We start from the raw sequence: 25,664 nt of genomic DNA, 5'->3' as shown, positions 1-25,664 counted from the left end.
TTGCACTGCGAATTCAAGGTATCTTTCCTTAACCTCGGTATTTTCATTGTCATTATCTAGTGAGCTATCAAAAGCAGTCTTCAAATGAACACTATGTATGTATTCGGTGTAATGAATATATACACTCACTCCAGAGGCGCCATGGCAAGGACAACATTGATCAGAAACACACAACAAAACTACAATGACCTTACCAAAGTGACTGCTCAGCACATGCTGACTTTTACTTTTCTCAACCTTTTATAAAATAATATTGGTAGCAAATCATTTGATGCTTCTCTGTCCATCTGTTCAGTATATAAATTGCATAACACTTTACAAAGAGATCAACCTTTCTCTCTACCACACTTCCAGAACAAATTTTATTTATATGCTACCTTTAAGATAGTAAAACCACCCAAGATGCTCACAAGGGCATCATCTGAAAACAGTTGCCACGAAGCTAAATGAAACATTAGGGCAGGTTTATCAAAGCAGTGAATTCTATTTCAGATTACGGCGTGGTGGCTCAGTGGTTAACACTGCTGCCTCACGATGCCAGGGACCCAGGTTCAATTCTAGCCTCTGGCGACTGTGTGCGAAGTTTGCACATTCTTCCAGAGTCTGCATGGGTTTTCTCCAGATGCTTCGGTTTCCTCCCATAGGCCAAAGATGTACAGCATGGATTTGAGAGGTGGATCATGCCTCTCAAACCTTATTGAATTCTTTGAAGAGGTGAATGAACACATGGATGAAGGTAGAGCAGTGGATGTGGTATTCCTGGATTTAAGTAAGGTGTTTGATAAAGTTCCCCATGGTAGGCTCATGCAGAAGGTAAGGAGGCATGGGATAGGGGGAAATGTGGCAGACTGGATTCAGCATTGGCTGACCCTTAGAAGAAGGGTGGTAGTGGGCGGAAAATATTCAACATGGTGCTCAGTTACGAGTGGTGTACCATGAGGATCTGTTCTGGGTCCTCTTCTTTTTGTGATTTTTGTAAATGATTTGGATGTAGGAGTGGAAGGGTGGATTAGCAAGTTCGTGGACGCTACAGAGGTGGGTCACGTTGTCGATCGTGCAGAGGGCTGTTCTAGGTTACAAAAGACATTGATAGGATGCAGAGCTGGGCTGACAAGTGGCAGATGGAGTTTAACCCTCAAAAGTGTGAGGTGGTTCGTTTTGGAACGTCAAATTTTGAAAGCAGAATACAGGGTTATCAGAAAGATTCTTGGCAGTGTGGAGGAGCAGAGGGATTTTGGGGTTCATGTTCACTGTTCCCTAAAAGCTGCCGCCCAGGTGGATAGAGATGTTAAGAAGGCGTATGGTGTGTTAGCTTTCATTAATAGAGGGATTGAGTTCAAGAGCTGTGAAGTTATGCTCCAGCTACACAAAAGCCTGATTCGGCCACATCTGGAGTATTGTGTCCAGTTCTGGTGGCCTCATTACAGGAAAGGTGTGGAAGCATTAGAAAAGGTGCAGAGGAGATTTATCAGGATGTTGCCTGGAATGGAGGGAAGGTCGTAGGAGGAAAGCTTGAGAGAGCTAGGGCTTTTCTCTTTAGAACGACAAGGGTAAGAGGTGACTTGATAGAGGTATACAAAATGATCAGAGGTATAGATAAACAGCCAGAGACTTTTTCCTAGGGTGGAGGTAGCTTTTACAAGAGGACTTAGTTTTAAAGTGAACGGAGGTAGTCGTCGGGGAGATGTCACAGGTAGGTTCTTTACTCAGAGTGGTAGGGGTGTGGAATGCATTGTCGGAGAGGGTAGTGGAGTCAGCCTCATTAGGGGCATTTAAGTGGCTATTGGTTAGGCATATGGATGATAGTATAAGGTAGCGGTGGAGGTTAGATAGACTTTAGGATTAGGGTAAAAGCTCAGCACAACATCGTGGGCTGAAGGGCCTGTACTGTGCTGTTCTGTTGTATGTGCAGGTTAGGTAGATTGGCAATGCTAAACTATCCCTAGTGTCCAGGGATGTGTAGATGAGATGGGTTAGTCTTGGGGAAATAGATGGTTATAGGGATAGGGTAGGGGGATGGGTCTGGATGGGATACTCTTTGGAGAGTCAGTGTGGACTTGTTGGGCCAAATGGCCTGTTTCCATGCTGGAGGTATTCTATAAAAATAATTGAGGGGAAGGCATGACTATCAACCATGATGATGCATTGTAAACAGGGAGTTGGAAAAAGTGGAAGGTTACGGGTGTCTGAAGAAATGCCCAAAGATACTGCGTGGTGAGGACAGGTAGCAACTTGAAAGCAAAGAATTTGAAAATTGAGTGTATTGTGTTGATTGTCACACTAGGAGCCAGTGTAGTCAGCAAATGCAGGTTTGGGTGAATGGGATTTGGTGTGGTTTAGAAATCAGCAGAATTTTGGGTAAGCTCAATTTTATGGAGGGTGTCGGATAGGAGGCTGGCCAGCAGAAGGTGAGAATAGCTTCTGTCTACCTCGCATATCCTGCCATGCCCTTGAACCTTCTTCCTATAAAAAAAAATATTGAAGGACCAAGATGAGAACACCAATCATTTAGGGTCACAAATATTGGCGTTACGCTGACAGGACCAGGACAAAAAAATCACATTAATATTTCAAAGCCAGTTGATTTGTTTTCAAAGGCAGTTGAACAAAGGAAACATAGGAATAGGAGTCTCCAGTTGTGCTGGAACACGGGAAGTTGGGTGGTGAAGTGGAAAGTCTGTATCTGTGTGGCCAAGTGGTATGTGTTGATGGTATTAATTTTGTAATTTCAGCAGCAATGTTTAAAAAGAAGCTAATGTGGAATTGTATGAGTTACACAGGAGTTTACATTTGCCAAATATAAATGTGTGTGTATATAGGAGGGTGGTAGTAAGATGAGCAACAGTCTATGCTGCTACTGACTGCAACAATTCTAATGCTGGTGCTAAGCCGAACTAATCCCTGTTGTATTTGATCTGACCATCCTGAATGATACTCTTTTCACTATTAAATTCAACAGGGTCAGTTTGGTGTTGAGGAGGAAGAACTGTTAAAGTGTTTGATTTGTACAATGGCGGTTACTCGAGGAGAATCTATTCAGCGATATCACAGCAAGCAGCAAGCTGAAGGTAGGAACAAATGTTTTAATCTGGCAGTGTTTGATAGGGTTTCCAGCTGCAGTAAACTGCAGTTTAAATGCAGGAGTTTTAATATTTCACAGCCTAGTAATATATTTGAACTAGTTTGCTGACTAAGTTTAATTGGGTCAGAAAAGCTGCTGTCTACTCAATTATTTAGTCCTTTGAGCAAATTAGAATGTGAGCCATATAGAAAAGAAAAGGACCTCGATTCAATCATTAGCTTGTGTTGAAAGAAATACCTTCAGATGAGTTCGCATTGTGTTAGGGAGCAGACAAAACAAACAATATTACTGCTGTTGTGTCCTCTTCAGCTCTCTTCGCTGTCAAGTATAAACATCAACAAAGTAGCCTGACTTGTGACACTTGCCATGCCTTTTCGGACAGCTAACTTGCTGGTGTTCGATGTGAGCTGGGGAGTCCGCAAACCTGTTCACCCCGACCCCTTATCATCCCATCTATCTTATCAGCCTCAAGTAAGGAGAGTGATTAAATCCTGTCAGCACGACAGAAACTTGGCATTTGAGAATGCCCTTTGAGAACCAAACAGCTCAACCTCTTGACATGTTTACCACTGCACTCAATATCCACTCTCATTACAATTAGCATAACCTTCACTACGATATGCCATCTTAATGCCCAACAACCATGTACAAAAGTCACTTTTGACAGCATCCCAAAACAAAAGCAAACTGTGGATGCTGGAAGTCTGACATTAAAAACAAGACACTGGACACACCCAATGGGTCAGGCAGAGTTGACATTTCTACTTGATCTATTATTAGAACTGGGAAAAGAAGCATAACAGGTTTGAAACCAAATACATGCAAAGAAAATAGCAATCCCTGCAACACATCCGTTTATTTTGTGTTGAATGGAGGTCTTGTCGTGCACTGGGTAATGCCTCTTGCTCAAAGTCAGACGTTCTGGGTTCAAATCTCACTGAGAGCTTCTTGGATAAGGAAGTATTCATAATGCAGCCATCCTGGCGAAGTGTAAATCATTCCTGCATGCACTAATGATGGGCAGTAAGAGGAGGGAGATTTCTGGTCAGCCATGTGATGGAAAGAAATTTAAGCCTTTGCCGTCAATATCCATTGCTCAAGGCTCCAACAGGAAAGTAAAAAACGTATTGACTCCATGCAGCTCATTTGGCCACATAGCTACTGTGGATCACTTTGGTGCCAACAGCATAAGGCCTGTACTAGCTGGGATAGATTTGGGACCTGGCTCTTTACCATGGAGGAGTTTTCAGTTTTCCGTTTGACCTGCTGTTGGTCAGAGTTTTTTTTTAATCATTCGTGGGATGTGGTGTCACTTGCTGGGCCAGCATATATTTTTCTCTAGGTGATTGAGTAACCCTCTTTAACCACTGCGGTCCATTTGGTGCAAGTAGTCTCGCATTGCCCCTATGAAGGGAATTACAGTACTTTTGACCCAGTGACACTGACAGAACAGTGACCTGTTTCCAAGTTAGGATGGTGAGTGGCTGGAGGGCAACATGCAGATGTTCACACTTGTCTAGGTTTTGCTGCATTTGGACTTTCAATTCCTCAGACAATGAAGAAAGTCTGAATGGTGCTGAACATTGTGCAATTATTGGCAAATATCCTAACTTTTGACCTTTTATGATGGAGGGAGGGTCACTGATGAAGCAGCTGAAGCTGTTTCGGTCTACCCCGAGGAGCTCTTCCAGAGATGCCCTGGAGCTGAGATGACTGACCTCCAACAACCACCTTGCTCTGCTAGGAATAACTCCAACCAACAGAGCTTTTCTTGCATTAACTCCATTTTTGCTAGGATTCATCGACACCGCACGCATTCATATATGCCCTTCATATTGGTGGCAGTCTCACACTCATCTCACTTCTGGAATTTAGCTGTTCTGTCCATGTTTGAGGTCAGCAGGTGAGTGGCCCTGGTAGACCCCCAAACTAGGTATCACTGAGCAGGTGCTGCTTGATAGCACAGTTGATGACACCTTCCATCACTTTACTGATGATCAAGAGTAGGCTGATTTGGGAAGTATTTGCCTGGATTAGATTTGTCCCGCATTTTACATGTGAGACATAAACTGGGCAATCTTCCACATTGTTAGAAAAAATATCAATGTTGTAGCCTTAATGTGGTGATAACGTGGAAAGGTTTTTCACATTGTTTCACGTTTGTTGTTGTTTTAAAGAAAAGAACAAAAGTTGAAAGCAAGGAAAGGTTTAGTCAAAGAGCTGAATTTTGACGACAGAGGTTTGGGAAATCTGGAAGGGTCTAGATAGAATTCAGAGGCATGGTGGCTTAAGAGACGCAAACAGAAATGGCTGGAAAATCTCAGCAGGTCTGGCAGCATTTGCAGAGCTCAATCTGGTCCAGTGACCCCCCTCCAGAGCTAGTGAAAGAGATGCATAAATAAAAGTTTTTGAATTCTGTGGATCTGTAATACCCTTGTTGGTCAACATATTGTTCAGAACGGACCCTGATTTGGGATTATGGGTGACTGGCTGTGTTTTTTTTAATGTCTGTTTTAAATATGATTATAGATGCCAGAGACTCTATTGCTAAGGTTGCTTATGGCAGAATTTTTGGTTGGATAGTCAGCAAAGTCAACCAGCTACTGGCTCCAAAGGAGGATGTGTATACAACAGAACTCCAGGAGATAGGTATGTAATACTGTCTCTCTCATTTCTAAATCATGATGAGTTAAGCTGCGCATAGAAAAATTGTCTTGGTTTTTCTAAAGCTACTGGTGCACCAGTCAATACCATTTCTATTCTTAACAGGCAGTTAAATCCCCCAGGTAGTGAGGGGAGGTGGTAGTGTCATGTTAATGTCACTGGACTAGTAATCCTGAGGCTGAGGCTAATATTCTGGGGATGTGGGTTCAAATCCCACCATGGTAGATAGTGATGGTTTTATTCAATAAAAGCCTGGAATGCAAAAAAAAACCTAACTTGACTCTATAATCACTACTGATTGTTGTAAAAAAAAATCCGGTTTATTACTATACCTCAGGGAGGGAAATCTGTCACCCTTACCCAGCCTAGACTGCATGTGACTCCAGACACACTGCAATGTGGTTGATTCAAAACTGCCTTTAGGGCAATTAGGGATGGACTTTTTTAAAAAAAAGTGCTGGCCTAGCCAGCCATACCCATATGCCATGAATAAATAAAAAGAAAGGGCATTGTTTTGCTATTTAGAATATTTTTGCTCATTTGCTTTTGGGAAGAGTAGCAATGTAAAATGGAATGGTGCATTTTTTTTGTGATACCACTTATCAGAAACCTCTGTCTACATTTAAATTATTAATTGGTTGACAATTGTATTATTAACTTTTTTTTAGGTATTCTAGATATTTTTGGATTTGAAAACTTTGCAGTGAACAGATATGAACAGATGTGTATTAACTTGGCAAATGAACAGCTTCAATATTTCTTCAATCATGTAAGTAAACTTCAATCTTAAATTGTAGTTACAAGTGGAACATCAGATTTTAAATACCTTATAACATTTAAAATAGAATAGCCTCTGGCCAGTTTTTCCATCAATTAAAAATTGCAATACCAGTGTTAAACTGCAAATAGATTTGCTAAATGGGTTCTAGAGTTTTAAAAAGGAATTAATGATTTTATATATGGAATATATAGAATTTCGAGCATAATTTGTGGCAGGAATGTCCCCACTGTTAGTACTAAAGGCTCCTTTATTTCTCAGGAATGCAAAAGATCATAAACAATTTATCACAAAAAAACTTAATGAAGCAAAAAGAAATCAATTTTTGACGTTTGCTTAAAATGCTAGAACTATATGTGAGAAAGGAAAAATAACAAGCTTCACTGAATTTTAAAGTGTAGTACATATTAATACTCTTGCAATCATTTAATTTGTGAAGAAGCATTATATTTGCTTGTATTATGCCCATGTCTTAGCTGCCATTATGGGCCAGATTTTCTGATAGTAATGACAGAAAAAAGTCAGTGTTGCTATCGGTGATTCCACGATTCTTCAGAGAGTGCGTTGTAGTTACCTGGGAAAGTAATTGAATTGATGAGAACTTATCCCCTATACCAGTGGGCTGTGTTGCCTTTCAGATTGGCACATATACTGGATCACAATACCAATAATCTGACATCACAAGTTAGTGCAGTCACAAAAACGCCTGCCTTACAGCCTTCTGAAGAAAGGTCCTGACCTAAAGTGTCAACTTTCCTGCCCCTGTGAGCTGCCTGGCCTGCTGTGTTCATCCAACCCTACACTGAGTTGTCTCTGACTCCAGCGTCTGCAGTTCTTACTATTTCTGAGTCTTATATTCCCAAACTCTTTCCCCCCACCCTCACCCCTGTACATCACATACTTCCCTTGTGATAACTGACAGTGCTCTAAAATAAACAGATTTGCACAGCCTTTACAAGAGAGGAAATTCTCATCAAAGTCATCACTAGATCTTGCTGGGCTCGTAGTGAATTATTCACAATACTTAGTGCAACACTTCATGTAAGACGTATGGACATTACGGTATAGTGGAGGTTTACCAGGGTGTTAGCAAATGTGAGGGATTTCAGCTACAGAGGCTGCATGTTATACTCCGCTATGTATAATTCAAAGGCAGGAGGCACATTTAAAATCCAACTGGTGGATGTCTTGTCCTGCCTTCAATCATCAACACTGCTCCCAGTGTTAAATTGCTGTAAGACAGGCCACATGGGCAGGATTCCTTTATCACTTTATCCAAAGGTACAGGAGTATGGTGTCCTATCACTTTCATCTCAAGGAGATGCTGGAATGAACTCTTATCCTGACAGTAGACAAAGTTAAGAGGTGACCAGGAGAAGTTAATATGATGACTAAAATGTTTTGTGGAGTAAATAACAAGAAGTATTCTCTGTGGCAAATGGATCAATAAACTAAAGGCTATTGATTCAAGCTTATTGAGGAAAAAAAATCTAAGAGAGACAATAAGGAGAAACATCTTCATTGAGTTATTGGGATTTGGGATGACCTACCTGAAAAAAGTGATGTGTATTGATTCCATATGTAATTTTAAAAAGAGTTGGGATCAAACTCAAGGGTCAGCAACTTACAGAGTTAGGAGCAAAATGCAATGATGTAAAAGGCTTTATTCTAACCTATCAAAGAAAGTGAAACTCAGAAATTTAGGGTTAAGAGACAGGATAAAAAGAATGTTTATTCAACTTTCCTAGTGTTGGGGACAGTATCCTAGGGTTGCTTAACTGGGAAAGATTATAAGAATAAGGCTGGTTCTGAACTCATTAGAATTCAGAATAATGAGAGGTGATTTTATTGAAACAGAAGATAGTGAGTGAATTTGACAGGACAGATTCTGAAGGAATGTCTTCTCTCGCAGGCATGTCAAGAACTAGAGATAGTCGGAACTGCTGATGCTGGAGAATTTGAGATAACCAGGTGTAGGGCTGGATGAACACAACAGGCCACGCAGCGTCAGAGGGGCAGGAAAGCTGACATTTCGGGTCTGGACCCTTCTTCAGAAAAATAACCTTTTTTTTCCCCTGAAGAAGGGCCCACACCCGAAATGTCAGCTTTCCTGCTCCTCTGATGCTGCCTGGCCTGTTGTGTTCATCCAGCTGTACACTTTGTTATCTCAAAAACTAGAAAATGTGTTTAAAAATAAGATGGCGCAGAGGTCTGCAGCCCTGGAAGAAAGCCCTCCACCCATTGAGTCTGCACTGGCCAAAAAGAAATCTATCTATTCAAGCACCAAGGCCTCCTGTATGAGGTGGAGATGAGAATGTTGTTCTCATTGTTACGAATCTGTGGACCTTTCTTCCCCAAAGGTTGATGCAGATTGGGTTATTTTTTTTTTTAAAAGGCAGAAATATTTATTGACTAACCAGCGTCTCGGAGGGCATTGGGGGTATGCAGGAAATTGGGCTAAAGCTATAATCAGATCATCCACGCCGGCCATGGCAGGTTTAAGGACCTAAATGGCCTCTTCTCCTTACTGTTGAGTTACATTATAGTAGAACACTGGGGCTGGAGAAATAATTAATTAAATTTTGTAAGCGCCTGCCTTTTGTGAAGAGAAATTTTCTGTGCAGAGTTTGTTTGGGACTCATTATGACCAATCACGCTGTGAAAATTCGCTTACAACTGAATGACCCAGCCCATACTTTACTATGTTTAATTAGTAACTTTTCAGTACCACCTCCAATGAGATGGGCTATAAACACTTGGCTTCCTTGTGACATGAGTTGGAGGGTTTCAGGAGAACAGAATGAAGAAGAAGCAGGGTCATGATGGATTTACTGATGGCAATGAAATAGAATTTTGTACAGGGCTGCACAGAACGGATTTCATTTTGTCCCTCATGTCTGACGCCGACCTTGATTGATTCTCTAGTGACCTCAGCTCATGGCTTCATTTTTCACCTGGCCCTGTCTTCACCACATGAAGTTCTCCTTAGAAATAGTGAATCTCAGCTGCCTTTCCACCATGTATGCCTCTATCTGGTCATGTTCTTTGATTAACAGGTTCTGTGCTTCTAGTCTAGAACTAGTTTTAGGGTCATGGTTCTAATCTGGCAACAAATTTACCAGCTCAAAAGTTGTACAACACAATGGACTGATCATTGATACCACCAGATTCTTCCTGATGCAAATACATCTCTCCGTCCTGTTTGATTCCATTTCAATTCTGTTTAGCCTCCTCAGTGCCCTTTCTGGTTGATTTCTGGCTCACCTTGTTATCTGATTCCTAATTACTGTTTGCAATCCCCTTAGAAGTATATGATTCAGTAGTCACAACACACAGGAGCATATCGCCCATTCCAGGCACTAATTGTCTTGTAGGAGGTCAAGGTTTTTGAGAAGATTTGTAGCTTGGATTGTTGACTTGCTTGCTGAGCTGGTAAGTTTGTTCACAGAAGTTTCATCACCCTGCTAGGCAACATCATCATTGCACCTCCGGTGAAGCATCGGTGTTCTGTCCTGCTTACTATTTGTGTACGTTGGTTTGTTGGGGTGGGTGGCATCACTTCTGGACTTGTTTCTTAGTGATTAGTATATGGGGTCCAGTTCTACGTGTTCGTTAATGGAGTTCCAATTTGACTGCCAGGCCTCCGGGAATTCTGTTGCTTGGCTTGCCCTAGGATGGCTACGTTGTCCCTGTCAAATTGGTGTCCCTCTTTGTCCATGTGTATTGAAATGATTGCTAGTTGGGTCATGTCCCTTGGTAGCTAGTTAATTTTTGTGAATCCTGATGGCTAGCTTCCTTCTGGTTTACCCTATGTAATAGTTTTGGCAGTCTTTGCATGGTGTCTTGTAAATAATACTTATTCTGGCCAGAGCCAAGGATCTGACAAACACAGCTAACAGAACCAAAGTTATCTACAAGGTACCATGCAAAGACTGCCAAAAACATTATATAGGGTAAACAGGAAGGAAACTAACCATCAGAATTCACGAACACTAACCAGCTGCCAAGAGACATGGCCAACTATCACTCGTTTCAATACACATGGGAAAAGAGGGATGCCGATTCGACTGGGACACACCCATCTTAGGATAAGCCCGGCAAAGACATGCTCAAGAATTCCTGGAGACATGGCACTCAAACCAGAACTTCATTAACAAACATGTGGAACTGGAACCCATATACCAACAACTAAGAAACAAATCCAGAAGTAATACCATCCACCCCAAAAAAACGAGGCACAAATAGCAAGCAGGGCAGAATACCAGTGCTCCCCTGGAGGTGCACTGATGATGTTGCCTAGCATGGTGGCGTAATGCCGGCAAAGAGACTTAGCAGCTCAGTGAGCACGTCAACACCCGCTTGTACGAGGGGTGTGTGTGTGTGTGTATCACTCTTGCTTTTCAAATGAAAACCACCCACGCCCTCCAACTCCTCCAGGACTTCCAATTCCCTGGCCCCCAACACCTCATTTTCACCATGGACATCCAGTCCCTATACACCTGCATTCCGCATGCAGATGGCCTCAAGGCCCTCCACTTCTTCCTGTCCCGCAGGCCCGACCAGTCCCCCTCCACCGACACCCTCATCCGCCTAGCCGAACTCGTCCTCACCCTCAACAACTTCTCTTTCGACTCCTCCCACTTCCTACAGACAAAGGGGGTGGCCATGGGCACCCGCATGGGCCCCAGCTATGCCTGCCTCTTTGTAGGTTACGTGGAACAGTCCCTCTTCCGCACCTACACAGGCCCCAAACCCCACCTCTTCCTCCGGTACATTGACTGTATCGGCGCCACCTCTTGCTCCCCAGAGGAGCTCGAACAGTTCATCCACTTCACCAACACCTTCCACCCAAACCTTCAGTTCACCTGGGCCATCTCCAGCATATCCCTCACCTTCCTGAACCTCTCAGTCTCCATCTCAGGCAACCAGCTTGTAACTGATGTCCATTTCAAACCCACCGACTCCCACAGCTACCGAGAATACACCTCCTCCCACCCACCCTCCTGCAAAAATTCCATCCCCTATTCCCAATTCCTCCGCCTCCGCTGCACCTGCTCCCACGATAAGACGTTCCACTCCCGCACATCCCAGATGTCCAAGTTCTTCAAGGACCGCAACTTTGCCCCCACAGTGATCGAGAACGCCCTTGACCGTGTCTCCCGCATTTCCCGCAACACATCCCTCACACCCCGCCCCCACCACAACCGCCTACAGAGGATCCCCGGTGTTCTCACACACCACCCCACCAACCTCCGGATACAACGCATCATCCTCCGACACTTCCGCCATCTACAATCCGACCCCACCACCCAAGACATTTTTCCATCCCCACCCCTGTCTGGTTTCCGGAGAGACCACTCTCTCCGTGACTCCCTTGTTCGCTCCACACTGCCCTCCAACCCCACCACACCCGGCACCTTCCCCTGCAACCGCAGGACGTGCTACACTTGCCCCCACACCTCCTCCCTCACCCCTATCCCAGGCCCCAAGATGACATTCCACATTAAGCAGAGGTTCACCTGCACATCTGCCAATGTGGTATAATGTATCCATTGTACCCGGTGTGGCTTCCTCTACATTGGGGAAACCAAGCGGAGGCTTGGAGACCGCTTTGCAGAACACCTCCGCTCAGTTCGCAACAAACAACTGCACCTCCCAGTCGCAAACCATTTCCACTCCTCCTCCCATTCTTTAGATGACATGTCCATCATGGGCCTCCTGCAGTGCCACAATGATGCCACCCGAAGGTTGCAGGAACAGCAACTCGTATTCCGCCTGGGAACCCTGCAGCCATATGGTATCAATGTGGACTTCACCAGTTTCAAAATCTCCCCTTCCCCCACCGCATCCCTAAACCAGTCCAGTTCGTCCCCTCCCCCCACTGCACCACACAACCAGCCCAGCTCTCTCCCCCCCCCCCCCAAACCCACTGCATCCCAAAACCAGTCCAACCTGTCTCTGCCTCCCTAACCGGTTCTTCCTCTCACCCATCCCTTCCTCCCACCCCAAGCCGCACCCCCAGCTACCTACTAACCTCATCCCACCTCCTTGACCTGTCTGTCTTCCCTGGACTGACCTATCCCCTCCCTCCCTCCCCACCTACACTCTCTCCACCTATCTTCTTTTCTCTCCATCTTCGGTCCGCCTCCCCCCCTCTCCCTATTTATTCCAGAACCCTCACCCCATCCCCCTCTCTGATGAGGGGTCTAGGCCCGAAACGTCAGCTTTTGTGCTCCTGAGATGCTGCTTGGCCTGCTGTGTTCATCCAGCCTCACACTTTATTATCTTGATTTTTATTCTGCAGCACATATTTATAATGCAACAAAATGAGTACAAAGAAGAAGGAATTGAATGGGAAACGATAACTTACAAGGACAACAAGTCAATACTGGTAAAAAATAAACACCGGCATTTACAAATATGTGTTGCATTATTAGCGCCTTATTTTATGTTCCGTTCTATTCATGTGTAAATTTCTTGTGCACAGGATCTTTTTTTAGCCAGACCCCTTGGTGTGTTTTCTCTGTTGGATGAACAAAGTGCATTTCCGCAGGTAAGGAATGAAGCAGTGAAAAGAGAATTGTAGGTTTGTTGGTAACATTTTTAGACACCATAGTTATTCTGGAGCAAACTTCAGCAGTTGCAGAAAGTCTGCAATAAAAAACAAAAAATGCTGTAAGTATTCAGTACTGTAGGTACAGTTCTGTAGGGAGAAGCAGTGATAATGTTGCAGACTAATGAGCTTTCATTAGAATTGAGGTTCAGAATTGTCCCCTAGATTTACAAAAGCCAGAATGAAGCCTCCTTTTCTCATTCCCTTTTTACTAACATCTGCTCCTGCTTGGCCTTCCCATCCTCTGATATCACTGAAACTAATAACATAACAGGAGACATTGTTGCATGGTGAAATATGAAAATTTATGGAATCCCTGTGGTCTGGAAGCAGGCCGTTCTGCCCATTGAGGCCACACCAAACCTCCAAAGAGCAGCCCATCCAGACCCATTCCCCTACCCTGTCAATGTAACCCTGCATTTCCCGTGGCTAACCCACCTTGCGCATCCCCGGACATGATGGGGGCAATTTATCATGGCCAATCCACCTGACCTGCGCATCTTCGGACTGCGGGAGGAAACTGGAGCAAGCCCGCACAGAAACGAGGAGAATGTGTACCAAATCCACCCAGATAGTCACCTGGGAGTGGAACCGAATGCAAGTCCCTGCCACTGTGAGGCAGCAGTGCAAACCACTAAGCCACCGTGCCACCCCTTAGTAAGAAGTAAGATTAGGCGCAACAAACCAAGGCTGTGATCTGTCCATTCATCTGTTTTGTTTTTACTTTGAACTGCATTCAGACTTCAGATAATGTGTTTGACCCCCCGCCACCCCAAGCCCCCTTAAGGTATCATACTCAAATGGCTCCTGGTCTTTTTGCTGTAAGTGCTGAAGCTTCTTGTTTGAGACTGCAGTTTCCACCTCTGGAGCGCATCCTTGTTTTTGTCCAGTCAGACCCTGAGAACTCTGGAGTAAGAGTTTGAAAATGTGACATTAACGGAACCAATGTGATTTTATATTAACTGATGTGGGAGTATCAGATTTTAAAAAAAGTAAAACTAATTGCAGCCACCCTAAATTTCTTCCCTTCCTGCCCCTCCCACTGAAAATGCCAATTGAAAATGAGGGAGGGTTTTGAGGTGCATTGTTTAGGCTGCAGGAGTGAACCCTTCCCTCCTCTGGACCTGTCCTGGAGCCTTCAGCTGTCGAGCCACCTCCTGAATTTTAATTTCTTGATCATTGAGTTTAAATAATACATCCCAGCATACCATTCAGCTGTAAAGATTTCACAGGCAGTAACTATCCTATCCTGGCTTCATGCCCAAATGTAGGCATTTTGAAAAGAGATTGAAAAACACGACCAGACAGACAATCATTTTCTTTTTGATACTTCAATAAACCCGGGATTGGGGCAGTGTAGACTAGAGATTAAATACTGGGATCTTCTGTTCAAGTTGGAATGATTTGAAGTATCCAAGAAGCTATACTTGCATTTCATTCAATTGCATTCATTGTGATACGTGAACTGCGACTGACTCGGCCGTTAAAGAGTTAAGATATTCTGCTTCCATGGAAAGCCTGGTTGTGGTCACAGAATCATACAGTACAGAGATGTCCTTTGACCAAACAAGGTTGCAATGGCAAAAGTTTGCTCTAGGTCTACGCAGTCCCCTGGGCTATCACTTGCCCGTAGCTTCAAACGTTGTGATATTTCAATGCTCATTCAGGTTCTTTTTAAAAGTTCTTAAGTTTTTTTTTTCCTCAACTACCCTTCCACGCAGTGTATTCAAAATTTCCACCACCCCCTGGATGAGTAGCCAAAGAAATGTAGTGTTATGCATCTGGTTGACAGGATTGATATAACTTCAGTCATGCATGACTCAGTTGATTTTTGGTCAAACGTCTTCTTCAGTGTTCCCTCGATGAACTGATCAAAGAGTTCTGAATCATTTTAAATGTGTTGTACAGACTTGAAGCGAATTTAGTTAACATTTAAAATCAGGATTATATGCAATCTCAAAGATTGTTTTGGAATGTGTATGATATTTAGGTATGCCTTTCATGTACCATTACAGGCCACTGACAGGACTTTTGTGGACAAACTAAACAGTAGTTTCAAAGGGAATCCACACTTTAAAATAGATAGGAGTCGTGCTGCAGGATTTACAGTGATACACTATGCTGGAAAGGTAAGTGTTTTTTCTCTCATTTCTGTAAAGAAACATCAATAGAAAATGTTGGTTAGTCACTATAAAGCAATGTCACTGGTAACAAAGAACTCATTGGTACAATGTGTATTTTTTTTTCCCTCTGGAATAATATGGTATGGTTGCTGCCAGTAATCAAAAGTTTTGTGAGTATTTCAATAAAAAAGACTTCCTCATGAACATTAAAGATATCCCAATACATATTGAATGTCATGGGCAGACTTCAGCAATGCACCTCAACATTACTTGGTAAGCATATTGTTATTAACAGTGCCTCCACAGAAACAAACCCCAGCAACTTCATATTCTATTGTAAAGAAGAATGTTCCCATCATTCAGAATGAGTATATATCACAATGTAATATTTACAAGGTAAATGTTTGGAGAGCACCTGAGAATCTTAATGTGTCGTATTCTAGGACAATAGGAAAATGGGAATCTTTGAATTCAAAGACAGTTTCAGCTATGCAAGCCAACTGGAAGTTTATCTTCTCTTTATTTATAGAGCCTGCTAATGCTGTTGCAAGGTATTTCAGTGTAATTCCTATCCCATTCTCGTCACTCAGTGGACAGGCAGAAGTTCAGATCCAGCCCAGATCTGTGCTGCCAGGATTTTGAGGCCAGATTATTAAGTTGATATCAGTGGATACTTGTATGACATGAGTGAACTGACTGAAAGAGAATGATCAGTCATCCCTGATTAAAGAGATTAAAGGCAAGGGCTGTTTTATAAATACATAGTGCCTGTCTTTTATTGTTTGAAAACCCTATACAGGCAATTAATTACTATGCTTTTCAAGTCTGATCAGTTATCACAAGTTGACACAGCAGCAAGGTTCATTGAATGGCAGTGAGTAGCTGCTCAAATGTTGTGTTTTTTATGTTGTTAAGGGAACAGAAAATTGCACCAAAGATCGGTTTGTGAATGCTGCATTGAAATATTAGCCTAGATGTATGTGTCACGTGACTTCTGGCACTGCTCAGGATGCTGCCCTGAACCAGGCAGATAATAAGAATGAGGGGGAATATTGAATGTGAATATAGGAGGAATGGTTAGTAAATTAGCAGATGATATCAAAATTGGTAGTGTAGTGGACAGTCTCGAAGATTATTTCAGAGTACAATTGGACCTTGATCAGATGGGCCAATGGGCCAAGGAGTGGCAGGTGGAGTATAATCTAGATAAATGTGAAGTATTGCATTTTGGTAGGGCAAACCAGGGCAGGACTTGAAAGTTAATGGTAGGGCCCTGAGGACTGTTACCAAACAAAGAGACTGAGGAGTGCAGGTGCATAGTTCCTTGAAAGTGGAGTCTCAGGTGGACAGGGTGGTGAAGAAGGCATTTGGTACACTTGCCTTCATTGGTCAGTGCATTGAGTATAGGACTGGGTCATCGTGCTGCTCCTGTACAGGGCTTTGGTGAGGCTACTTTTAGTGCAGTATGTACATTTCTGGTCATCCTTCCTACGGAAGGATGTTAAAGTTGAGAGGGTGCAGAAAATTACAAGGATGTTGCCAAGACTAGAGGGTTAGAGGGAGAGGCAGAGTTGGCCTTTTCCCTGGAGCATCGGAGGCTGAGGGGTGACCTCTGTAGAAGCTTGTAAAATGATGAGGGATATAGGTAGGGTGCATTGGCAAGATCGTTTTTGTGGGGTGGGGAAATCTAAAAGTAGAGGGCATACGTTTGAGGGGAGAGATTTTTTAAAAAAAAAAGACCTGACGTAAATTTCCATGCAGCGGGTGGTGTGTGTATAGAACGAGCTGCCAGTGGAAGTGGTGAAGGCAGGTACAATTACAACCTTTTAAAAGACTCCTGGATGGGTATATGAATAGAAAGGATTTAGAGGGATATGGGCTAAATGTTGGCAAATGGAACTAGATCAGATCGGGATATATGATTTGGTGCAGATGAATTGGACTGAAAGATCTGTTTCCTTGCTGTATGACTTTGACTCAATGCCTTGTAGAGGATGGCAGGCAGGAGGAGTTAGATTGAATGTGGAAGAGCAAAGGGAAAAACGGTCAGGGCAGACTCTGGAGAAGTGGGTTTGTCTGTGAAACTGTGAGGAGGAGTTATGAATTTCATACTTTAAGCCTTGCTAATTTGTCCAATCACTGTCGGTCACATTGCACAGCTCATAACCGTGATTACATTCCAAAAATACTTCATTGACATTTGGAAAACAAAGAAACCTACAGCACAGGAACAGGCCCTTTGGCCCTCCAAGCCTGCGCCGATCAAGATCCTCTGCCTAACCTGTCATCTATTTTCTAACGGTCTGTGTCCATTTGGTCCCTGCCCATCCATGTACCTGTCCAAATATATCTTAAAAGACACTAACATGTCTGTGTCTACCACCTCCGCTGGCAACGCGTTCCAGGCACCCACCACCCTCTGTGTAAAGAACTTTCCACGCATATCTCCCTTAAACTTTCCTCCTCTCACTTTGAACTCATGACCCCTAATAACTGTGGGGGGGGAAAAAGCTTCTTGCTATCCACCCTGTCTGTACCCCTCATGATTTTGTAGACCTCAATCAGGTCCCCCCTCAATCTCCGTCTTTCTAATGAAAATAATCCTAATCTATTCAACCTCTCTTCATAGCTAGCACCCTCCATACCAGGCAACATCCTGGTGAACCTCCTCTGCACCCTCTCCTAAGCATCCACATCCTTTTGGTAATGTGGCGACCAGAACTGCACACAGTACTCCAAATGTGGCTGAACCAAAGTCCTATACAACTGCAACATGACCTGCCAACTCTAGTACTCAATACCCCGCCCAATGAAGGAAAGCATGCCATATGCCTTCTTGACCACCCTATTGACCTGCGTTGTCACCTTCAGGGAACAATGGACCTGAACACCCAGATCTCTGTTCATCAGTTTTCCCTAGGACCTTTCCATTTACTGTATAGTTCACCCTTGAATTTGATCTTCCAAAATGCATCCCCTCGCATTTGCCCGGATTGAACTCCATCTGCCCAACTCTTCAGTCTATCTATATTCTGCTGTAATTCCTGACAGCCCCCTTCACTATCAGCTATTCCACCAATCTTAGTGTTATCAGCAAACTTGCTGATCAGACCACCTACACCTTCCTCCACATCATTTACATATATCACAAACAACAGTGGTCCCAGCACTGATCCCTGTGGAACACCACTGGTTACAGGTCTCCAATTTGAGAAACTCCCTTCTACTACTACCCTCTGTGTCCTGTTGCCCAGCCAGTTTTTTAATCCATCTAGCTAGCTCACCCTGGACCCCATGTGACTTCACTTTCTCCATCAGCCTGCCATGGGGAACCTTATCAAATGCCTTACTGAAGTCCATGTATATGACATCTACAGCCTTTCCCTCATCAATCAACTTTGTCATGTCCTCAAAGAATTCTATTAAGTTGGTAAGACATGACCTTCTCTGTACAAAACCATGTTGCCTATCGCTGATAAACCTTTAAAGCCACAAAGTGTGGTGTACTTCTGTGAGTCTGTGCAGCTAAAATTGGTTTTGCGATGATTATTAAAAACCATTAAACACACAGACTTTAATGGTAACAGTACCAGGCTGCTAGGAATTGGCAGTGAATACAGGCTTCACAGCATCACCCAAATCCTGAGAACAGTTTTTTTTAAATAAAAAGAATCACTTCCCCACCCTTCCTGTTTGGGTTAATGTTAATTTTTTCACTATCAAATGTTTAACCAATTTGATCCTTTTCTGAGCTGTCCAAGATCCTTGATTTGCTAATCTCCACTCCTGATCAAAGTTACGCTATTAAAGTTCGAGGCTGTGTAGCTGATTTGAGTGTTTTGCTTCTGGCAGGCTTTCTTTTCTTTTTGTGTACTCAATTATCGTTCTACATTTCCTTTTCTAGCAGCAAATCCTGGACTTCATGTGCTGTTTTATCAAGTGGGAAATGGGAAATAAATCTTATCAAAATTACTTTGCACTCCACCTTAGACTTGGAGAACAAATTTTCCTAATTAACTTGGTTTAAAATCTATTTATTGATTACTTTCCCAAAGCATTTTTCTAAATTTCAAAAGCCCTGATTTTTGTATATCTGTACAGTGTTAGTTCTTCTAACACTCCTTAGTTAATTAAAACTATTGGATCATAAAAGTGTAGAAAATATGAACAGGAGTAGGCCATTTGGCCCTTTAAGCTTGCTGCACCAATCAAGTAATCTTGGCTAATTGTTCAACTCAGTCCCCTAAGAACTATATCTAACTGCTCCTTCCTAAAAATATTCAATGTTTTGCCTCAACTGCATTCTGTGGGAGAGAATTCCAAACAATCACTACTCTTGCAGAAGAAATTTCTCCTGGTTTCAGTCCACCCTGAACCCTTAGAATGCAACCCCTGGTTTTGGACTCCTCAGTCACTGGGCATATCCTTCCTGCATTTACTTTGTCTGGTTCCATGGGTTAGAGATGCCTCTGGTGCTTTGCCCAATGTGAACCTATCTGAGGGAGGCCAGAAGATTTTCTGCACTATAAGGACATTAACAGCCCAATTGCACCCTGTCCTGACACTTGAGTAGGGAATCACGAAAAGCAAACAATAACACATCCCTGACATTCAAAACACACCTTTTTTGTCTAAAATGTGAACTTAACGTATTGGAAAGTGCACCAGAATTGCCTCACCTAGATTCAATGAACTTGCTGTATGAATTAAATATGGGAACTTCCTTGTCTTTGAAATTATTCAGAAATTCTCAACCCAGCCCAATGACCAGTGGGAATTATTTGAATTAAATCAAAAGTTAATATTACAGAAAATCACTTATGAAATTTAATGTTGTAATCTGTCATATTTAAGTGCATTTTTTAGCCTGAATTTTTCTGCAAGCAAAAATCCAATTTCAAGCCTTTTATTTTGTCTCCTTTAATTTTCATTTTCTTTAAAGGTGAAATGTTTTTGTATTTGGATATGATAGCATCAGAGGAACAGGAAAGTTGAGTTTCAGGTCCAAAACGTTGACTTCCCTGTTGCTCTGATGTCGAACCTGCTATGTTCCTCCAGCTCAACATTTTATCGACTGATTTCCAGCATTTACAATCCTTGCTATCTCCTTGTGTTTGGATTTATTTTTTGTTAATTGTAAGATTGTACTTTGTGAAAGTATAACAAATCCTAAAGAAACAGTAGACATTTTTCTCCTTTTAACTTTGAAGGAGGGAGGAGGAAATGAGTGAGAGAGAAGTCCTTTAGAGCATTTTTTTTCTTTTATAGAGTGACTGGCTTTGTCTAATAGAACACTTGCATCTGTTTTGAGTAGTTTATGTATAATTTTTGTGTTTCTAAATTACCCGATACCCTTCCTCCACAGATCCAATATAATGCATCTGGGTTTCTGGAGAAAAACAGAGACACAATCCCAGCAAGCATTCGAGGCCTGTTCATTAATAGTATAACTCCATTGCTAAGTGTACTTTTTGCAGGTAAGTATTATGGTACGCAACCCTTAATAGAGAAGTGCGCTGGACAGTATTGTCTCCATGATGTGGTTTTAAAGTTGTGTATCTCCTATGTATTGGATATTAGAAAGTTGCAGCAATATAAAGTGATTTCATAAACCATATAAGTCAATCTTTTGATCAATGCAAAGCAGCCACTTGCTTTTGTGTAACACTAATGTAAAAAAAAATCATCCCAAACAATCAAACAAAAATAATCTCATGCTTCAGCCATGCAGTTATCGGGAATGTGATTAAAAGCTTGGAGGCGTAGATAGCTAAATGGATGGGTATTGTTGGTGGGAGGAAAATGGAACATGGAAGCAGGAGAAGATATTTAGATAGTTCTTGGAGTTCTAGGAATCCTAGAATACAGTGCACAATGAGACCTTACTATCCGAGATAACCGATCTAGCTCTCTGTAAGAATCGTTTAGCTTGTCCCACTCTTCTTCTTCGATCGCCCTCTCAGACGGTATCTTGTGGACCTGTTTAACTGTTTGTGTATGCAAAAATGTTTTTTCTCGTCCACAGTTTGCTATTTGTCAGTCATCTTTAAATCTGTTTCCTCTGGTTTACGTCAGACTTCTTTCCATTTAGTCTATCCAAATTACTGTTAATTTTGAATACCTGTTCAAATGGCAGCTGAGGTGAGTAGGGCTGTTTAAAATGGAACAGACTGAGCATTGGGGTCCCATGCTAGTAGAATTTGAGAAGTACAGAAGTTACATTAAAAATCTGTCACATTTTGGCTAAATCACAAAGCATTGTCCCCATGTGCCAGTTACCCTTGTTCTGTGCTGTAATGTCTCTGTGACATTACACACGCCTGATCTCAATATTTTTTTTTTAAAAAGTGCAATTAGAAAGGCTGCAAAAATGTTCGCAAGGTTGGTCCCTGAACTAAAACAGGATATACCTGTCAGCCATAATCCAACAGGCCCGTAAAGTGAGCACTCGAGGATTGAGCGCAAGGGGTCTTCACATTTGTAGAATGACTTGATAAAGTAGAGAAAGTATCTTTCCACTTGTGGAGATCATCAATGTAAGATCATCTGTGAAAACCTTCCAAATCCACAACCATTTCCATATAGAAGGACGAGGGCAGCAGAGAGATGGGAACACTGCCACCTGCAATTCCCACACCACCCTGTCCCAAGTCATGCAATCCTGACTTGGAAATATATCGCTGTTCCTTCCCTGTCACTGGGTCAAAATTGTGGAATTTTCTCGTTGGTATCGTTGTGGGTGGACTGTAACGGTTCAGGAAGGCAGTTCACCACCACCCTCTCATGGCTGGGAAATTGGTTGAATGGCAGGGGACAGAAAGCAGGGAGAATGGGTAGATAGTTGAATTAGCAGGATGTGACCAGTGGTATCCCACAAAGATGTGTATTAGGGCCTCAGTTATTCAGATTATTCATTAATGACTTGGATAAACATGTAGGTGATAACTTAAAATTACAAAGGGATATTGATAGACCAGGTGCTTGGGCAAAATTGTGTCAGATGGATTTCAATGTAAGCAACTATAAGGTTATCCAATTTTTGACCAATCAAAGATAGATCAGGGTACTTTCTGGAGGGTATGATGTTAAATGCAGTGGAATCCCAAAGAGAATTGGGGCTTCAGGTGCAAAGATCTTTTAAAATGCCTGGAAAAATGCAGAAAAAAATCGGGAAATGGAATGCTGGTCTTTATACCTATAGGACTGGAGTGTAAGGATGCAGAAGTTGTGCGGCAGTTATACAAAATCCTAGTAGGACTCCACATGGAGTACTGAGAACAGATCTGGGCACCAAGCATGAGATAGAGTATATTAGCCATGAAGAGAATACATTGTAGATTTACAAGAATGATACATGGACTTTGGGGGGTTATGTTCTGAGGAGTGATTATACAAATTGAGCCTGTTTTCTCTGGAATTTGAAAGGTTAAGGGGTGATCTGATAAAAGTCTTCTAGATATTTACTGGTCTTTTCCTGTTAATAAAGAGAAACTGTTTCCAAAGTTTGGGATTCTTGAACTGAGGGTGTAGCCTGAGAATTAGGACCGAGCTGTTCAGGAGAGATGGTAGGAAACACTGCTTACACGGAAGGGTAGTAAATGTTTGAAACGCACTTCAGCTTTTTTTAAATTCAAGATAGATGAATTTTTGATAAACAAAGGTACTACTGGATATGGGTCAAAGTCAGGTGTGTGCAGTTAGGCCGCAGATCATCCGTGGTCTCATTGGACGGTGGAACAGGCTTAAGGGGACTGAATGGCCTACTCCTGTTCCAGTGTAAAATTGTTGTATAAGCAAAATACAAAGCCAACGAAGTCCACAACGACATGTCTGGACATGGGCATTGAATCAGCTGAAATCTACAGAGGGGTAAAGATTGAAAGGCCAGCCTGGAGAGCAGAGGAATAGCTGAATCTGCAAGTTAGTGTGATTCAGAAAAACACGTTAAATTGAAGCAATTGTGCATGGCACTGTTGAATACAACATGGAGCCTGCTATCCCCAGCCCCTGCTGAGTTCTTATCTGTTATTTGTGGGAAGATCTGTGTATCAGAGCTGTTGGAGGGAAATTTCAGATTGTAACATGTCCATTCAAGCTAGATAAGCCTAGCCTGAAATTTCAGGAAAGGAAAAAAATAGAGGAGGAATCAGAAAACGTATCTTCCTGGAACATAAATTTAATCTCGCTATATATTTGTACATGAACATGAATAATTATATTCTTCCAGTTAATTTTGATGGCACTGACACCTTGGTTTTGCTTCAACATTTCAGCTACAGTCTCAAGAACAGGAACCTTAATGGCTCACCAAAGACCAAGCGTAAGTTATTCTAAGACTTTTTGTGGGATTGGATCGGAGTAAGTGATCTTACTGCAAACTGAATTTTTTTGTGAGCCAATGACACTGAAGCTACAGCAAGTGTGCCCTCTATGGAGATGTACCAACGTCACAAAAGGCCTCCAGTCCACTAACTGCAGTCGATACTCAACTGTGCCTGAACTATTGTGTCAGTAAATGCCCACTATCCTTACAGAAGCCACAGTACTTCCGCCCTGACAGAATCAGCTGTTCCCACTATTATCAGACAGTTTGAAAGAATTAGGCTGTGGTGTTGAAGATGGGGGATACTTTATGCACGTGGCTCATGATGGACCTCTACTAGCTGACTTTTGGAGGGCAACATGTGTCCAATGGGAGCCTCGCTGCCACCAGAAGGTTGTGGAGAAGACTTTCTGCATTATTGAGGCTGCCTGAGCCCTCTGGATTGGGGTTTGAGTGGGACCATAAGGCAGGAATGCAGCTTTGTGGATATATCAGCCTCAGTGATAGCAGAGTGGTTTCCTACATCAGGTTTGAGTGATGTAATCATAGGTTTACCCCTGCACTAACCCTCTGTAGTTTAGAGCCATAGAGTTACGCAGCATGGAAACAGGCCCTCTGGCCAAACTGGTCCATGCTGATCATGTGATAACAAAGTGTGAAGCTGGATGAACACAGCAGGCCAAGCAGCATCTCGAGAGCACAAAAGCTGACGTTTCGGGCCTAGACCCTTCAGAGAGGGGGATGGGGAGAGGTTTCTGGAATAAATAGGGAGAGAGGGGGAGGCGCACCAAAGATGGAGAGAAAAGAAGATAGGTGGAGAGGAGAGTATAGGTGGAGGAGGTAGGGAGGGGATAGGTCAGTCCAGGGAAGACTGACAGGTCAAGGGTGGGATGAGGTAGTAGGTAGGAAATGGAGGTGCAGCTTGAGGTAGCAGCAAGGGATGGGTGAGAGGAAGAACAGGTTAGGGAAGCGGAGACTGGCTGGGCAGGTTTTGGGATGCATTGGGGAGAGGGGACGAGCTGGGCTGGTTTTGTGATGCGGTGGGGGGAGGGGAAGAACTGGGATGGTTTTGGGATGCAGTGGGGGAAGGGGAGATTTTGAAGCTTGTGAAGTCCACAGTGATAGCATTGGGCTGCAGGGTTCCCAAGCGGAATATGAGTTGCTGTTCCTGCAACCTTCGGGTGGCATCATTGTGGCACTGCAGGAGGCCCATGATGGACATGTTGTCTGAGGAATGGGAGGGGGAGTTAAAATGGTTCACGACTGGGAGGTGCAGTTGTTTATTGCGAACCGAGCGGAGGTGTTCTGCAAAGCAGTCCCCAAGCCTCCGCTTGGTTTCCCCAATGTAGAGGAAGCCACACCGGGTACAGTGGAACAGTGGTACAGTGTACTACATTGGCAGATGTGCAGGTGAACATCTGCTTGATGTGGAAAGTCATCTTGGGGCCTGGGATAGGGTGAGGGAGGAGGTGTGGGGACAAGTGTAGCTCTTCCTGTGGTTGCAGGGGAAGGTGCTAGGCGTGTTGGGGTTGGAGGGGAGTGTGGCATGAACAAGGGAGTCACGGAGAGAGTGGTCTCTCCGGAAGGCAGACAAGGGTGGGGATGGGAAAATGTCTTGGGTGGTGGGGTCGGATTGTAAATGGCGGAAGTGTCGGAGGATGATGCGTTGTATCCAGAGGTTGGTGGGGTGGTGTGTGAGAATGAGGGGGATCCTCTTGGGGGGGTTGTGACGGGGCGGGGTGTGAGGGATGTGTTGCGGGAAATGCGGGAGACGCAGTCAAGGGCGTTCTTGACCACTGCGGGGGGAAATTTGCGGTCCTTGAAGAACTTGGACATCTGGGATGTGCAGGAGCGGAATGCCTCATCGTGGGAGCAGATGCGGCGGAGACGGAGGCATTGGGAATAGGGGATGGAATTTTTGCAGGAGGGTGGGTGGGAGGAGGTGTATTCTAGGTAGCTGTGGGGGTCAGTGGGCTTGAAATGGACATCTGTTTCTAGCTGTTGATCATGGTGTCCACTCAGCTGGTTTCCATTGCCCATATTTGGTCCATATCCCTGTAATCCCTTTCCATCCATGTATC

At 43.3% G+C, this 25,664-nt stretch overlaps 1 protein-coding gene across 1 annotated transcript in view; it reads left to right on the top strand.

Moving 5' to 3' along the window:
• LOC125461500 (myosin-IIIb) overlaps positions 1 to 25,664 on the top strand; it is a 157,001-nt gene that overhangs the window by 84,551 nt on the left and 46,786 nt on the right. The window contains exons 9-16 of the mRNA XM_048550397.2: positions 2,960 to 3,068; positions 5,612 to 5,731; positions 6,415 to 6,515; positions 12,829 to 12,915; positions 13,012 to 13,077; positions 15,153 to 15,266; positions 20,626 to 20,737; positions 23,534 to 23,580. Of these exons, the coding sequence (XP_048406354.1) occupies positions 2,960 to 3,068; positions 5,612 to 5,731; positions 6,415 to 6,515; positions 12,829 to 12,915; positions 13,012 to 13,077; positions 15,153 to 15,266; positions 20,626 to 20,737; positions 23,534 to 23,580 (756 nt within the window). The remainder of the gene's footprint in view (positions 1 to 2,959; positions 3,069 to 5,611; positions 5,732 to 6,414; positions 6,516 to 12,828; positions 12,916 to 13,011; positions 13,078 to 15,152; positions 15,267 to 20,625; positions 20,738 to 23,533; positions 23,581 to 25,664) is intronic.

This window comes from Stegostoma tigrinum, chromosome 1 (genome assembly GCF_030684315.1).
Source record: "Stegostoma tigrinum isolate sSteTig4 chromosome 1, sSteTig4.hap1, whole genome shotgun sequence".
Classification (NCBI taxonomy): domain Eukaryota; kingdom Metazoa; phylum Chordata; class Chondrichthyes; order Orectolobiformes; family Stegostomatidae; genus Stegostoma; species Stegostoma tigrinum.
The sequence above is the reverse complement of the archived record's forward strand: the minus strand, read 5'-3'. Positions and strand labels throughout refer to the sequence as shown.